Below are 17,571 nucleotides of genomic sequence, written 5' to 3'. Positions count from 1 at the left end.
GAAGAGAGGATCAAGGAGATGTTCTACCCCATCTCTTCTTGCAGTTTTTTGGGGAAACCCTAGGTAAGGATAAGATCCATGTTCCTCCCTGTAATTATGTGTTTTTTGAGGTTGTGAATCATGGGGATTGAAGGATTAGAGGTTGGATTAGATGAAGGGTTAGTTTTTGATCTCGAAATTAGTTTCTGCAGAATGGCAGATTCGACGGTTTCTGTTCCTACCAGTTTTCCGTGCTCTTGGTGGCCTCAAAAAAATAAAAAGTCTATCTACGAGTCATAGATAATTTGTAGATCTTTCCGTGGCCGCGAAGAACACCCCAATCGGACATCAGATCAGAAAGTTATTGCAGTTTGATTATAGCAGTTTTTCAGTCTCACAATTCTATGCAGAATCTGTTCTCTTAAGCTTTAGGAAATTTTATCAACAGAAATAAACTTTAGGTTGGTAAAAGAAGTTGTAGATAATTTCATAAGCTTTCCATATTGTTAAAGAGTGCATTCATATGAATTTGGAAACTCCAGTTATGTTTGTTTTACTGTGGCTGTTCTGGTTTTTCTGACAAAAATAAGCGGGTCTGTTCACTGGTAGGTTTCATCTAGTAAATGGCCGAATCGGCTCTTCCAACTATAGAGACTTTTGTAGATGGATAAAAGATCTTACTGCCAGCAGAATTTCATAATTTTTGGTTGAGTAGTTTGGGAGATAACGAATTTTGAAATTAACTCTGCTGCTGTCTGAAACATATTCAGTCAGTTATCTTATCAGATGTTTTAGAACTTATAGATGACTGAATTTAATTATCCATTGAATATCGAAGTTGTAGAGTATTTTGTGTAGATACTCCTAGAGTATTTGTTTGATATCATCACTGTTATAATTTTAAAGATACAAAATTAACAAACAGCACTGCTGCTGTATGGCATGTGGTTCAGGGTGGGAGTCTTTCCACCAGGTCTTGGTTTCCAGTGTAGGAGCGAACTGTTGATTACTGGCAAATATTTGTGAAATATTTGTACTAAGTTTTATGCGCGCTAGCAAGTGGCTACACTCCAGATCATGCCCAGTACATTTTTCTTCTTTGATGAAGGCAAGTGAATGTAGCGGTGGTTGCTACTGTTTTGACCTTTTACTTCTATCGCTTACACTCTAATATTCAGAATTATTAAATTCTTTCATAATTGAACTATATGATGATATTTTACTTGATTGTATTATATTGATGCTCTATCATATATTGATGATGATTATGGTTCGATTATGACCCATGAGATTAATTCACACCCTTGAAGGCAGATGAAGCATTTTTTGAGGTTGGTATTGTATCTGAAGGCAGATGAAGCATTATTTGATGTTGGTATTGTATCTGAAGGCAGATGAAGTATTATTTGAGGTTTGTATTATACTTGAAGGCAGATGAAGTATTAATTGAGGTTTGTATTGTAACTGAAGGAAGTGTAGTTTATTGATAAATGCAGTATGCCATAAACATTGCATGACTCATTTGCATCTGAAGTTTTGTCGTGACCTTTGGTCCAACCGTACCGGTATAACTTAGCATCGTATGTTGCCCGAGGAGGGGTACGATGCGGCTTCATACCCTTATAGGTATGAAGGCAGAGGACATATGCATTGCATTCATATGCATTCATTGAAGTGATATTTGCAGATGATGTGGTTTTATACCCTCAGAGGTATGAAGACAGAGGACCTACACATTGCATTCCTGTGCATACATTGAGTGATATTTGCAGGTATTGTTGACGCAGGGAAGTGTTATACAACCTATCGTGGTTGTTCGAGGAAATGAGATGGTATTGGTTATATTGGGACTAATGAGTTCTATATCTACAAGTATTTCTGATCTTATTTGTGATTCTTTTAGAATGTTGATTAATTCAATTTGTGGTTTAAATATCTCGTCAAAACAATTTGCTTGCTGAGATGTTTCATCTCACTCTTGCATTACTCAATGCAGGTGTTTGTTATTCATCAAGGGGAGTGGGAAGTAGCAGCACATCCACCTTCATTCTCATAATAATGCTGCCTAGGAGCAGTCATGATTTAATTAGAAACTTCTTGTCAAAGGATGTTTGTTTTTAACTAGTCGTGTGCAGTGGTTAATTCAGTTCATGTCGTTATGGTTGTGTTCCCATTGCTAGCAGATTATTAATGTCTGTTATGTTTTCTTATCATGATATCTATTTATACTTTGTTGCTTCTCCGTTTATGTAATTTTTAAAGGGGATGCTATCGAAATTTTATATATGAATGTTAGATGTGTAGTTTAGTAGCATTCTGGGGTATTTGTGGATCCGGGGTGTTACATTATCGGCGCACGGATCTTGGTGAGGAGTTGGGAGGATGGAGCTGACACCCTAGGCCCACGCGACAGGGACAACGAGCGGCGGCTAAAGGCTGGCAAAGGGGCCCATCCGTCCGCGACACATGACGCCGGGGCGCACCCGTCGACCGCCCTGCTCGTGGGACCCACCCATCAGAGGCTCGATGCGCAGAAGAAGGGGAAAATGGAGTGGGCCGCGCGGTGGAAGGAATGGTAATGGGCCAAGGGGAGGGAATTCATCCCAAGAACCACTTTGCCCATTTTTCTTTTCTTTTTCTTTTCTTTTTCTGATTTCTTTTCTTATTCTCATTCAAACTGTTTAAATTCCTGTTTTGAATTTTCACATTTCAAATGCACAATAAAAATCCCAATATAACTCTTCTTGTTTGCCTTAACCTTATTTATTTTATTTCTTTTATATACTTATGATTACATTTCTTCAAATAATTACTCCCTAAAACATGCCATGCACACATATTCTTTTATCTTTAAAGAAATATAATTTCTACCGTAGACTAGTTATTAGGAAATAGTTTAACATGATTTTCTTCCATATACTTCAACTAGGGATAATAGGTCTCTTTTGTTTAATTTTTTTATAGAAAGTATCTACATCTTGGGAAGAGTGACTTCAAAGGTAAAAAAATCCTTAGTCAAATATGTCTTAATTCAAAACCTTGGGAGAGTATTACTAAATTCTTAAAGTAAGATTTTGAGGTGTTACAAATGTGTAGTGTGCAGCTAAGACCTTCAAATCAGTGAAGTGAAATGTAAGAAATTCTAGAACTTCAAATCACGATTTAGGAAATTGTCGGAGGCATGATTAATCATTTTAACCATATCTTAGTTTTTCTGAAGTGTACTATAGTTGTTGACTCGCATGGTATATCGTGTATACTAACTTTCTGAAAAAAAAATTTAGGTTACAGACTGATCCGATGAAGTGAACTAAGTTTTTTTGTAGCAATGGAGATATTTATTGTAGCGTTATTGGAGAGGCCAAGCTATCTTCTGACCCCCTACCTGTGTGTAAGGATCATAGATTTTGGAGGCAGGATGTATGCACAGAGTTTCATCGCCATCGTTGCTCGGTGTTGAATCTTTCATCCCTCGCCGAAGTTTTTGCAGCTTCCTCAGGATCTTCTCCCTCCTTGCGTGGGAGCGACAATGCACGAGGGGTCGGGCCCTCGCCATCTTGCGGCACGGCGGGCCAAGGAGGAGGAACACCAGCAGCTCTTGAGAGTGATACACGGGTATGGTCTTGCATAATTGTGTTGTGTACCTAAATTCTTTATTTTCCCATGAATTTCTTCCCTCTTACATTTATAAACCTGTCGATATATGTGCTTGCATGATGGAGCTAATTTTTTGTGCTATGATACCTTGTGACTGTTATATTGAGTTTATTCTCTCGTAGGTATGGTGGTGGGAATGTGGGATGAGTTCTGCTAAAGCAGCTCTTGAGAGTGATACACGAGTATGGTCTTGCATAATTGTGTACTTAAATTATTTCTTTTCCGATGAATTTCTTTTCTCTTTTACATTTATAAACTTGTCGATATAGGTGCTTGCATTCGAAGCTGGATGAAAAGGCAAAATCAGAGTTAACACCATATCAGTAGGTGCTTTCATCACATAATACTGCTGAACTAAAAAGAATATTAGCATTATAGTTTTTTGTAAACTATTCCTCTATGCCTTGACAATTAACCTACAACTGTATTTATAGGACCTCTTGGGAGCCAAGCACACTCACTGGCTAGTGAATGTAGGTCGGGGCGCCTAAGGCCGCCGAGATCGCCAACAATGGTTGTACGTAGTCTCTATCGGCACCAACGACATCACCATGAACTACTTCATCCTGTCTGTCTGGACCATCAGCTTCCCCACTGTCGACCAGTACAGTGGCTAGCTCATCGCCAGGCTCCAGGGATACATCAAGGTACGTATAATTCGAACCCGGTCTGTTCTTTGGATGTATGGTAGGTTCCAACTACCAGAAAGTATAATTGTTTGTAACCAAAGAACTGAGATTATTTAATAACTAAGTTCATCTCTGTAATGACTTAGATAGAACTGAAATTCAGTTCTGAACTGCACCTGAGTTTCAGCAATTTTCGCCAAGGTTTCAAACATCGGGTTTCCCAAATCGTTAATGTTTCAGCTATGACTCTCGAAGAAATATTGTAGATCAATGAACGGTTTTCAATAGAGGTGTTCTTACTTTGGTATTGATCAATGATTTAGGTAAATATGTCATTTCTGTCCCATTCGCATGCCTTATTTCTTTGCATTATCTAAGCGCTGAGTTTCTGTGTCCCTGTTTTAGGGTGTAAATTTTATTTATAAAACCAAAGAACTGAAAGAAACAGGACAAAAGGTATGTCGATGACAAAACAGTTCCATGGGAATTTTTCAACCTCAAAATACCTATTCCAGGCAAAAATGATTTAACTGGAAATTTGTTTGCAGCTATTGTTTCATAGTTCTGATTTTGGTAATCTATGTAACTAAAATGTGTTGATGAATGTTAACTCATGATAGTACTTGCTTCAAACTATATGGTAGAGGTATGGCAAGTTACTTGCTTTCATCACAACGCTGCCATTGAATAATTCTGAATATTGGTTCTGAAATCTTGCTAGTTGGATCATGTATATCTCCATATTCCTGACTTAAGTATTTTTGAAGTATCATGTTGATTGTTCTGTTGATCTAAACCTTCTATTGCAACCATTTTATAATTTCAACCGCATGGGAATGAGACTTGACTAGCAGGTTTGTTTTATAAGCCGTGTAATTACGAACTCTTTGTCAAGCAATCACTAGACATGATGGCAACGGTATGGTCTGTTCCTTCCATGTGTTTTGCATAGATTTAAATAGTCATCTTGACTTTCATATCCCTTTAATATAGAGTGTTGTAATTGTTGTCCAAGTCTATATTCACAAATACCATTACTCTTCATATTATTTGTTTTTCAGCCACATTTTCCTCATTATTGGTAATTATTAGACCCTGTTTGAGAGAAATCAATTAGAACCTGTTTTTATGTGCAGAGTAGATTCATTATTTTCGTTCGAATGACATTATGGAAGAAGTTTATATGATTGCAAGTAGTAGTACTATCATTTTCTTGTCACTTGCTAGATGGACGCTATTGTGAGGCACTTGTTAGATGGATGTTGCAGCTCAATTGTCCCTTCCATTTTTACCACCAAGGTTGCTAAGAAGAATCCATACAGATAATGGTTAAAATGGTATATGCATTGATGTTTATGTTAGTTCAGTAACTAACGTCTTTGTAGGTTTATGAGGTTAACCGATACATATAGTGCAGCACCAACCGTGGATGCCGGCCTAGGTAGGCATTACAGTTTGTAAACAACAAATGCTCTCTGAAAAAATAGAGAATCTGAATCTGGGAGCCCAAGGAATGCTGCAATGAGCCTTGGCGCCTTGGCGGTGAGCCCTATTGTCACATCTAATTTGAGCCTAATATTCTTCATTTAATATTTCTTTTGTTCCAAATAATAAGCTTTTTTGTACCTAGCATTTAATTTGCTATAAATCACTTTAATAGCAAATATATCTGCCTAGGCTCGAACTTGTTCTTATGCAACACTTTTTTTGCAGGTTTTTCTTCCATCAGGTGGTCAGTTAACCCTAACATGCTCCATGTCTTGGATTTTCAGGTCTAGGTTCTGGTGGTGGATTTAAGAGTCTGCATTATCTACAAGAAACATTTGATCTTCTCATTCAAAATCGGAGTGAAGAACACAACATATCTGATTTCTGATCTACACGATTTCTTGCTATTTTGTCCAGTGCAGGAAAGTGATCCGCTTCAAGCAGCAACTGAAGCTCCATAGCAGAAAGGTGATGCAGCAAGAAGGAACTCCTATGGTTGGTTGATATGGACGAGCTGAACCTATGCAGCCAGCTGTCATGGACCCTCAAGCAGAAAACTTTGATGCATTGGTGACTGCCAAGATCAGTATGGATGCCTCTCTCGCCGGTGGCATAATGGGCAAGGGCAGGGTCAACACTAAACAGACAAGCAGGGTTACATGTGTCAAGCTCTCCATCCGCAACCACGAGTCTAACCCCAAGCTGAAGAACATCGAGCTAGAAGGCAATTTTAACCAAATCAATCAAACCAACGACTTTGCGCGATCTCATCATGACCATCAGTGCAAGCATGCTGGCGAAAAACCCATATGTTGTCGCGCGCGCCAGCGGGAGGGCGAGGCGGCGGCCTTGGGGCAGGAGCAGCAACTACAAGACGAAGTTGTGCGAGATCTTCGTGAAGGGTGCTTGTACTTCCGGCGACCGGTGCCACTTCGCCCATGGCGAGAATGAGCAACGGAGAAGTGCTGCCTGAGAGTCGAGGTGCTCTAGGCATAATGAGATGCCCTGTGCTCTCTCCTTTTGATACTGTGAAATCAAGCTTGAAATGGTTGGTACAAATAGTACAAGTTATTGCTACGGTTATTGGGGACATTGATTTATCTTCTTATACAGTTCTTAGTTTTGTTTCCTTGTGACAAACCTATTTGGTGGACCTACATGTACTTGTACTCAGATGCAATACACTATATCTTGTATTATAAATTTCTGCTTGTTATTTTTCTATCTTACCACAAGGTGGTCGCTGATCGTTGCCCTATTTTGATTATTTAGGTTACCAGGGCAGATTACTTGAGTGGTCGATAAACATTGCAATTTTAATGTGCGTGATGGATTTGTTTGATGTATAATACTTATATAAAAATTATTAACTTTAAAATATGTTAATAAAAATACAAAATAAAATTAATTTTTTAGTTTCAATATATCTTATCATAATATATTCACTCCGTAACAACGTACGGCCGTTCACCTAGTGCTATAATAAGCTATTTAGAGCATCTTGTTGAGAGTATCGCAATCATATTTCAGAGTGATGAACGAAGAACGTCCTCTTCTTCGTGAAAAACAAGCCCATGAATCGAGTCAAGCGCTAATGCTGTGCTGCAATTCACCCACAGATAAATTTTAGAACTAACACGATCATCAATATAGCAGCAGGAGAACAGATTCAGACAACCAATTACTGTTTGAACAAGAGGCCTCCCTTTCACACCGCGAACCTCCAGCAGCAGCTCCCCCCTTCCCTACCAAAATTGCCTACACACATCACCTGAACCCTGAAACGGCGAACACATTTACGCTGTTTGTGTAATGGTGACGATTCATGTAGGCTACACTACAATTCTGGATTAACACACCCTCCTAGAATGAACCATTGAGAGGCAGAAGACGGTGGAATTTACATGCTTCCCAGCTAATAATTTTTCGAGTAACTAAGTGGTGGTGCCTAGTCCACGTAATCGAGCACGCCTCTGAAGGTCACACGCCCATGGCTGGCACTGACATCCTGCCGCTGCGAGGGGATGCGGGTTACATTCTTGAGCAATCTGATTACTTCGCTGGTGTCGTCCACATAATATTTTGCTTTGCTGGGCTTCTGACCGACTGAACAGGCAAACAGCTCCGGCATTGTGGGTGATAAGACAGCGTTGGAGGTCATACCGTTGATGCTTTCAAACATGTCCTCATCAGATCTGTCGTTGCCGACGCACATCAGGAAATCCGGTGCCTTCCCGTTCTTGACCAGTGTGTGAATCAGCTTGTTGACAGCAAGCCCCTTGCTAACTCCCTGCATGAGTGAAGTTGTTCAGTTAATATTGAGGTGTAACCAATACAGCAGTGAAATGGTAGTGATTAGGACGCCGAAGGGAATATAATACCTGTGGTTTCACCTCTACAATATAATGACCACACTTCACAACAACAGGCTCATTCGATAGCACCCTCTCAAGATGACCTTGTAGCTCCTTTGCTTGGAAGGAACCGAAATCATGGTCCGCGTCCAAATAGTGCCATACTAGGGCGCTTTCCTTTGACTCGATTGAAGATCCATCTGTTGTCTCTGTGTATACCTGCATCACAGGTTCGGCAATGTGCTTCCATTCTTGCTGCGGCCTTGAATAGCTTGACTCCCATGCGGCTTCCTTGCTCCATCTGAAAACGGGTAGTTCATCACATCCTGAGAAAAGGATAAAATAGCGTGCGGGCAATGTACCAAGACTTTGTATCCCCTTGATGTTAAGTTCTTGGTAACCTTTTTATAAAGCTTCCTTTATCGAAAAAGTGTGCGGGCATGTGCGTGTGTGTGTGTAACAATAATGATAGCTTGGCATACCTGATAAAATAGCCATGTTCTGCCGCTAGACCAAGCTTCTCACACGGAGAAAACCACTCATCAAGGGAATCACGTCCTCGTCCACTTACTATAAACACAATGTTCTTTGGATCATTACATAAGGTGTTAAGAACGGAAATGACTTCTTCACTTGGAGCTTTGTTGATTGATGACTGGGGCACAAGTGTGCCATCGTAATCAAGAAATATTGCTCTTCTAGAAGCCTTGTTATAAGAAGAAACAAAGTGCTCTGACGACAGCTTTCTGAAGCCAGGAGAAAGAGCAATAACTCTAAAATTCAGACCGAATCCAATCGCCCAACACCTTCTGCTATAATGATCTTTGCATGCTCTTTCCAGATCTTGAGCAAAGCTGCGTGCCCAGTAAGCAACATCATGAGTACTGACATAGCGATAATGCTTTTCATGCCGCAGCCGTTTCTCGGATTCAGTCAAATCAGTTGCACGGCACAAGGCATCCGCCACATCATCGACACTCCAAGGATTTACCCTGAAAGCACCACTAAGAGATGGGGAGCAACCCACAAACTCCGAAACAATAAGTGTGCTTGTGTGATGGGTGTCTTTGCCAAGACCTCTGAGTTTATCAATCTCCTCATTTCCCTGTCGGCAAACAGTATACTCATATGGTACTAAGTTCATGCCATCCCTCACAGCATTTACAATACAGCAATCAGACGCAGCATAGAATGCAATCTTTTCATAAAATGGTATGTGGTGATCAATTAGGACAACAGGCTTGTAACTTGAAGAACCATAATTTGTATTAATCCTTTCAGCCACAGAGACAGCTTCTGTAATAGCTTCTTGCACGTCCTTCCCTGTGCTTCTTGCTGGATTGATGATTTGTACAAGGACAACCTTCTCTCTAAGCTTTGGGTTTCTGTCCAGAAGAAGCTCCAGTCCAAGAAATTTCAGACTTATCCCTTTGAAGATGTCCATGTCATCTACACCTAACATCAGTATCTTGCCCTTATACCTTTGTTCAATTTCTTGAACCTTACTAACTGTAGCAGGCAATTTTAAGACAGATTCAAGCCGACCAATATGGACACCCACGGAAAGGATCTTCAGGCTCACTGTTCGGCCAAAATACTCTATTCCAATGTAACCACGTTTTGACTCATAATGCAGGCCTAGCAATCTGCTACAGCAAGATAGGAAGTGGCGGGCATAGTCAAATGTTTGGAAACCAATGAGATCAGCATTAAGCAGTGACTTCAGGATTTCATCCCTTACAGGCAGAGTCCTATAGATTTCTGAGGAGGGAAAAGGACTGTGAAGGAAGAAACCAATCTTTATTCGGTGTAACCTCTTCCTCAAGAATGTAGGGAGCAACATGAGATGATAATCATGAACCCAAACGAAGTCATCATCTGCATTGATTGCTTCCATAACTTTATCTGCAAAAAGTTTGTTGGCTCGGACATAAGCTTGAAACAGGCTGCGATCAAATAGCTCACCCTTGTCAAGGCAAATTGGAAGCATATAATGAAAAAGTGGCCATAATTGTTGTTTACAGAAGCCATGATAGAACTGCTGCTGTAGGTCAGATGGGAGAAAAGTAGGTATGCATCGATATTCTCTAAGAAGCTTCTGTGCAACTTGGTCCTGCTCACCAGGATCTACCTGAACCTTCAAACTGCCCACATACACAACATCAGTCTCATTTGAAAAACTATCTTTAAGTTGCATGAGAAGCGCATCATGATCCAATGAGAAGGAAAGCACCCCAGTTTCATCTCTTGTACAATTCAACGGAAGGAAGTTGGCAACGATTATTTTCCTCTCAGTAGAAGATGCTGAACCAACTGAATCACCATCACTTATTGTATCCCAATCAGTGTCAGATATAATACCAGGAGAAGTTACGACACGAGGAAGAGACTTAAAAGGTTGTCGAAAGTCAAATCCATCTCCAGAGGTCAGGTCTAGCAGATTTGAGTATGATTTTGAAACCATGGTTCCAGTGTTCTTCTCTTAGGCTAGATTGTTTATGCCTCTGTATCAAAGTCGTTAGCACTGTACGAAATGAATTCCTGTCAAAGAATAAACAGAGTACATCAGCCAACCTTGATGTTAACTACCATTTTTTGGTACACTATCAAATATAATGCATTAATCTTGGAACACTCGTAATATCCCTACTACAAACAAACATATAAAGCGAGAAATGGATGTATGTCAAGTCATTGATTAATAGCCCAATTTCACCGAAGTGTAGCTTTGCAATAATCATATCAAATAATACTTGTTTATGATGTATAAAGCACAAAAGTGTTACAAAATTGCCCACTACATTGTAACAACTTGCGATAGTTTAATTACATACATTGAGTGGATTGACTCAGTTCATCAATTCTAGCGTTAGGAATCTAAAGCAAGTAAATATGAATAATATCGGCACAGAAGAGCTTAGGTGATGGAAGACAGACTGCATACAGAGTAGTAAAAAAACAGATGCAATATTTATAACCCAATTGATTGTATTGACAAGGAGGAGGAAGATCGCTTCATATCAAGCACATTAACACTTCATTCCAGCACAACAATGTCAACAAGAAAAAAGATGATAGGCAAGCAACTGTTAGGTTACACCTTTGAAGAGACCTTATTGAGGTCTGAGAAATAAGGATGCTTTTATCTACTGCAACAAAAGTCTTAGACAGGCAGTGTAAAATATGGAACGCGGAAATGTAGATGACACTATTTGACACTGTTTGCAGAGTGAAGTTAGAAATAGGGAATGAGATAGGGGATGGAATAGAAGATCTGCCGGAGATAGCCTATCGCACATCCCATCTCCAAAGATCCAAAACACAAACATATTTGCTTCAGTTGAGGCCCACAATATCCATTCCAGAAGGAACTAATCAAACAACAGCATGGTCCACGCGCCCTTGCATGAAAACATAAGAATGGAAATACCAGGACCACCACTACAGTACCAATACCACACTCCATCAGCATGACGCAACAACTCCCTGCAGACTCCAGACACAGAGTACTTGGCATTCCAATCCAGAGGGGTCCAGGATCCATAATGCGCCACTCAAGGAAAAAAATTGCGACACCTATTCGACCAGAGATGACCTACACAACATGCTATCGTACTGCTGAACAACGCATGGCAGAGCAGACACGGGAACATGATCCAGGACCCCATGCAACTCGAGCTAGCTGCTGAAGAGCTGATGCCATTTGCATCATGGTGTTAAGCACAACTTATCAATTTCGATCAATTTACATCAAACACCAAATCTAATTGCATTGAGCAGCAGGAGTTTACACTTGAAACAACTACATGGCTGCTCTGCAGAAGTGTCACTACTTGGCATGGTCAGCTAACTGGGGCAAAATCTTGGGCTTTATGATCACAGTGAGACATCACACACTGTAATCTTGTTGGGAAATAGAATGTTCTAACCAATGAGGAAAAAGCTGATGGCTCATGGCTATCGATATACAGGACATGACTAGTTTCTTGGTGAAGAAAAGAATAGTATTATTCTAACTCCATAGTAATCACATTTCTGGCTTTCCATCGCTAGAAATGCATAGGAAGTAAAAAAAAATCTCAACGAAAATAGCAAGTAACGTGCCTAAAGATGAACCGAGTGTCTGAATCTAAACCGGTGGTTGATTTATTGCGTGAAACGAACAGATCAACAGTGAAAGGACACATCCTAAAATTGATCAAACTGAAACAAAACGGCACGATATGCTTATAGATAGAACAATGTAACAGCGAATACCAAAGGACACATCCTAAATTTCACGCCCGGTTCGAGAATACAAAAACGACCAAACATGCCCAGTGTTTTGTACGGTAGTGCAGTAATAACTAAAGATCAAAAAATCTTTACGACAAAAGAGGAATGGGATGGGAATGTAAGATTAGAAAGTTTTGAAGAAGATTGCAAAAGCAGCATCAAATTTGTTTGAATCCCCCTTCACGTTACATATCATTTCAAACGAACGGTAGCCAAAACCAAATCAACTTCTCACAGGAGACCAGACAGAGAAGCAGATTGCAGCCACTCGCGACGAATGAAAAAAAAAGAATTTCACAAAATCCCTAAACCAAAATCGCCGCTGCATCCAGTTCAAAACTGCTGCCAAGATCGAACCTTCTACAGCCAGCAGCCCTACAACTGGAAACCCGAAGAAACAGCAAAAGGTAAATGAAAGCACGGCGCAAGCCGGTGCTCACCCAGATCAAACGAGACGCGCTCACTCTTCGATCGTGGCCCTTCCCTTCCTCCTCTCCTTCGCCTCAGCTTCGTCACCGAATACTTGGTCCACCGGCTTGTTTTGCTCCAGCTTCCTCGCTCGCTCGCTCGCTTCTCTCGCCCTCCTCCTATGAGAACATTAGACTGGAGTTGGGAGAGAGGAACAGATAGAGACGGGGACGCGGCCACGCGGGCGAGGTTAAAGAAATTGTTAGAATAGGAACCCATACCCTAATCAGGGGTTGGGAGTGGTATTAAATAGGGAGAGTAACTGGGCCAAGGCCCATTACACAGGGGTATAACGGTCATTACACAGGGAATAGCACAAACCCTAGACGGGTAGTCTAACACCCCCCGCAGTCACAACTCTATCCTGTACAGATGTTGAGACTGGATCGGAAGTCTAAAAAGACACTCGACGGTAACCCCTTGGTAAAGATGTCGGCGAACTGAAGCGTGGTGGGGACGCTGAGAACGCGGACGTCACCGGCAGCGACACGCTCGCGGACGAAGTGCAGGTCGATCTCCACATGCTTCGTGCGCTGATGCTGCACGGGGTTGGTAGAGAGGTAGACCGCGCTGACGTTGTCGCAGTAGACGAGGGTGGCGCGCTGGAGGGGACTGTGGAGCTCGTGGAGGAGCTGGCGCAGCCAGGAGGCCTCGGCCACGCCATTGGCCACGGCACGGTACTCGGCCTCAGCGCTGGAGCGAGAGACGACGGGCTGCCTCTTGGCGGCCCAAGAGACGAGGTTGGCGCCCAGGAAGACGGCGTAGCCGGAGGTGGACCGACGCGTGTCGGGACAGCCAGCCCAGTCAGCGTCGGTGTAGACCACGAGCTCCGACGTCGGGGATGGGCGGAGTAGGAGACCGTAGTCGAGGGAGCCGCGGAGGTAGCGTAGAATCCGCTTGAGCGCAGTGAGATGGGGCTCCCGCGGAGTGTGCATATGCAGGCACACCTGCTGGACGGCGTAAGCGATGTCGGGCCTGGAGAACGTGAGGTACTGGAGCGCGCCGGTGAGGCTCCGGTAGGACGTCGCGTCGGCGACCGGAGGCCCGTCGTCCTCAGAGAGCTTCGCCTGAGTGTCGACAGGCGTGGAGCAGGGCTTGCAGTCAGACATGCCAGCCCGCTCCAGGATGTCGATGGCGTACTGGCGCTGGTGGAGGAAGAGACCCTGGGGCCGACGTTCGGCGGTGACGCCGAGGAAGTGGTGGAGGGGCCCCAGGTCCTTCATCGCGAACTCTCGCTGAAGGGCGACGATCGTGCGCTGAAGGAGGTCGGCGGTGGATGCCGTGAGCACAATGTCGTCGACGTAGAGCAGGAGGTAGACGGTGTCGTCGCCGCGCCGGTAGATGAACAGGGACGTGTCCGACTTGGCCTCGACGAAGCCGACAGAGGCCAGGTAGGAGGCGAAGCGGCTGTACCAAGCCCGTGGCGCCTGCTTGAGGCCGTACAAGGATCGGTTCAGCCGGCAAACCAGGTCCGGACGGTCAGCGTCGACGAAGCCGGTGGGCTGGCTGCAGTAGACAGTCTCCGTCAGAGTGCCATGGAGGAAGGCATTCTTGACATCGAGCTGATGGATCGCCCAGTCGCGGGAGAGGGCGAGGGAGAGGACGGCGCGAACAGTGGCGAACTTGACGACAGGGCTGAAGGTCTCGTCGTAGTCCACTCCGGGGCGCTGGGTGAAGCCCCGAAGGACCCAACGGGCCTTGTAGCGGTCGAGGGAGCCGTCTGAGGTTAGCTTGTGGCGAAATAGCCACTTGCCGGTGACCACGTTGGTGTCTGGTGGACGCGGCACCAGGTCCCAAGTGTGGTTGGCCAAGAGGGCCGCGTACTCCTCCTCCATAGCGCGACGCCAGTGTGGGTCGGCGAGGGCAGTGCGAACGGAGGAGGGTACCGGGGAAGCGTCGGGTGGAGTGCTGGTCGTAGCGGCTGCCAGGATGAGCCGGTCGACGGGGCGGAGAACGCCAGCAGCGCGTCGAGTCACCATCGGGTGGACGTGCCCGGGGTCGCGATGGATGGCGACCGGGTGGTAAACGGATGACTCGGAGTGAGCCACCGGAACGTCGGGAGCGGCAGGAGGGGCCGGCTCACGGCGGTGATAGACGACGGCGGGGTCGGCGAAGCGGGCCGCGCTCGTCGATGGGCACGCGTCGGGGGGTGCCGAGGTAGTGGCGTGGCCGCGGCGATGGTAGACGAGGGCGGGGTTGGCGAATCGAGCCGGAGTCGACGGGGCCGCGCGTGGCGCAGGCGGGGTCGACGGGGCCGCGCGTGGCGCAGGCGGGACCGACGGGGCCGTGCGTGGTGCAGGCAGGACCGACGGGGCCGCGCGTGGCGCAGGCGGGGTCGACGGGGCCGCGCGTGGCGCAGGCAGGGTCGACGGGGCCGCGCGTGGCGCAGGCGTGGTCGACGGGGCCGCGCGTGGCGCAGGCGGGGTCGACGGGGCCGCGCGTGGCGCAGGCAGGATCGAGGTGTCCGCGCATGACGCAGGCATGATCGTCGTGGCCGCGCGAGGCGCAGGCAACGGCGCAAGGCGTGGCGCCGGGGGTGGGGGGAACCGGATCGGACTCGAGGAGTGAGTCGAGATCGGTGGGTGTGGTGGAGCCTGCAAGGGGAAACACATCTTCGTCGAAGACGACGTGACGAGAGATGATGATGCGGTGGGAGGTGAGGTCAAGACACCGATACCCCTTGTGGTCAGGAGAGTAGCCGAGGAAGAGGCAGCGAGTGGAGCGAGGAGAGAGCTTGTGAGGGGCGGTAGCGGAAGTGTTAGGGTAGCAGGCACAGCCAAACACGCGCAGGTGGTCGTAGGAAGGGGCTGTGCCGTACAGGGCGAAGTGAGGTGTAGGGTGGCTCACCGCCTTCGAGGGAAGACGGTTGAGGAGATGCGTGGCGGTATGAAGGGCCTCTGCCCAGTAGGTAGCAGGGAGAGACGCCTGAAAGAGAAGGCAACGGATCATGTTGGTGGTGGTGCGGATCATGCGCTCGGCCCGGCCGTTCTGAGCAGAGGTGTAGGGGCACGAGAGACGCAGCTGGACGCCGTGAGTGAGGAAGAATGATCGGGAGGCGTTGTTGTCGAACTCGCGACCATTGTCGCACTGCAAGGCACGAACCGGGCGCCGGAACTGGGTGGATACCCAGGCGAAGAAGTGAGTGAGGGTGGTGAACGTGTCGGACTTCAGCCGAAGGGGGAAAGTCCAAAGGAAATGAGAGTAGTCGTCCAGAATGACCAGGTAGTATTTGTAGCCGGAGAGGCTAAGGACAGGAGACGTCCAGAGATCACAGTGGACAAGATCAAAGGCCTGAACAGCCCTGGACGTGGAGGTGGAAAAAGGAAGACGGGAGTGACGGCCAAGCTGACAAGCATGACAGAGGTGCGCAGAAGAGCCCCGAGTATAGGATATGTCAGAGTGGCCGGCAAGCTGGGACATGACGTCAGGTCCAGGGTGCCCAAGGCGACGGTGCCAAATGGCGGAGGAGGTGGTGGTAGTAGTAAGGGCAGGAGATGAGGCTGCTCCGGTGTGGGGAGTGGTGGGCAAGTGAATGGAATAGAGGGGGCCGGAGCTGTCACAGCGAGCGAGCACAGCATGTGTGGGAAGGTGGCGTATGGTGAGACCCCAGGGGTCGAACTCCATAGAGCAGTGGTTGTCACTAGTGAAGCGACGAACCGAGAGGAGGGAATGAGTCAGTCCAGGAGCAACAAGGACGTCGTTAAGGCAGAATGGTCCTGGAAGAACCGATGCACCTACTGAGGTGACCGGGAGGGTGGAACCGTTCCCAACGACTATGGAGGAAGGATGTGAGGGGTGTGGTGGATGGGAGTGGAGTAACGAACTAGTTGTGGGGGTAGTGTGGAAGGAGGCCCCGGAGTCAACCACCCAATCGGTGGTGGGAGGGGGAGGTGTTGGTGGCGAAGGTACGGTGTGAGCGGAGAGGGCTAAAGAAGGTGCCCCGATAGAGGCGCTAGGTGGGGAGGGAGATGACACGGGCTCAACCGCTAGGGAGGCGATCGCAGCACATGGGAAGACTAGCGGTCCAGGCACGTGGCGGCCCGCCTGAGGGTGGATCTCAACGCAGTCCCGGAGAATAGGGTTCCAGACTGGATCGAAGGACACGAACATGCCCCGGATGAGCTGGCCGTTGTGGAGGAGGGCACGCACAGTCACAGGAGCGACGGGCGAGGTAAAGCTCATGTACAGCGGGGGTGACGTCATGGAATCGGTGTGGGTGGGGAAAACACTGGTAGGGGAAGCGCAGCGGCGCGAGTAGTGAGGAGGGCCGTCCAGAAGGGCGCACGCTGCCAGGAGGATCGAGTCGGGCGGCTTGGCAAGGAGTTGGGGCCGACAACGTCTGACGGCAAGTGAAGAGGAGGCCGCAGCGGGGAGTGCTCGCGGCAGAGAGAAGGGCGGCTGGGGACCAGCGGATGACGGGAGCGAGGGGAGGAGGCCGGCTGGACACCGGCCGACAGAGAAGGGGAAGAAGCGAGCCGGGGCGGATCCGGCGGCGCTGGCGCGGAAGGACACAAGCCGCGCACGGCACCGGCGGCTGGAGGAGACGGCGCAGGTGCGTGGCCCGGTGGGAGCAGAGGGAGAAGGCGCGGAGTCGCGTCTGGGCGCGGGCCTGAGGCGGCCGGGCGCGCGGGATCGGCGAGGTCGGCCTTGGGCGGCTTCCTGGCGCGGCGGTTGCAGGACCGACGGTCCGGCCGGAGCGCGGGGCGGCGCGTGGCCCTGGC

At 46.8% G+C, this 17,571-nt stretch overlaps 1 protein-coding gene and 1 pseudogene across 1 annotated transcript; one reads left to right on the top strand and one right to left on the bottom strand.

The window, feature by feature from the left end:
- The first annotated feature begins 6,074 nt into the window (after positions 1-6,074).
- LOC103645307 (zinc finger CCCH domain-containing protein 31-like) lies at positions 6,075-6,898 on the top strand (annotated as a pseudogene).
- A 434-nt stretch (positions 6,899-7,332) lies between these two features.
- Positions 7,333-13,195, bottom strand: LOC103643324 (probable alpha,alpha-trehalose-phosphate synthase [UDP-forming] 9). The gene is made up of 4 exons (XM_008666475.3): positions 12,823-13,195; positions 8,590-10,648; positions 8,135-8,408; positions 7,333-8,043 (listed from the first exon to the last, which is right to left on the bottom strand). Exons 2-4 carry the CDS (start codon positions 10,569-10,571, stop codon positions 7,702-7,704), a joined length of 2,598 nt encoding a protein of 865 aa, XP_008664697.1. The 5' UTR covers positions 10,572-10,648; positions 12,823-13,195; the 3' UTR covers positions 7,333-7,701.
- Positions 13,196-17,571: the final 4,376 nt, after the last annotated feature.

The sequence above is a fragment of the Zea mays genome, chromosome 1 (genome assembly GCF_902167145.1).
Source record: "Zea mays cultivar B73 chromosome 1, Zm-B73-REFERENCE-NAM-5.0, whole genome shotgun sequence".
NCBI lineage: Eukaryota > Viridiplantae > Streptophyta > Magnoliopsida > Poales > Poaceae > Zea > Zea mays.
The sequence above is the reverse complement of the archived record's forward strand: the minus strand, read 5'-3'. Positions and strand labels throughout refer to the sequence as shown.

What these genes read in the sequence shown, in the direction of transcription:
- LOC103643324 (XM_008666475.3), bottom strand. Translation starts at nt 10,571, where the DNA reads ATGGTTTCAAAATCATACTCAAATCTGCTAGACCTGACCTCTGGAGAT. An exon ending in GAACATGGCTATTTTATCAG is followed by an intron (nt 8,409 to 8,589) that starts GTATGCCAAGCT and finishes ACCCGTTTTCAG; the next exon opens with ATGGAGCAAGGAAGCCGCAT. An exon ending in TTGTAGAGGTGAAACCACAG is followed by an intron (nt 8,044 to 8,134) that starts GTATTATATTCC and finishes TCACTCATGCAG; the next exon opens with GGAGTTAGCAAGGGGCTTGC.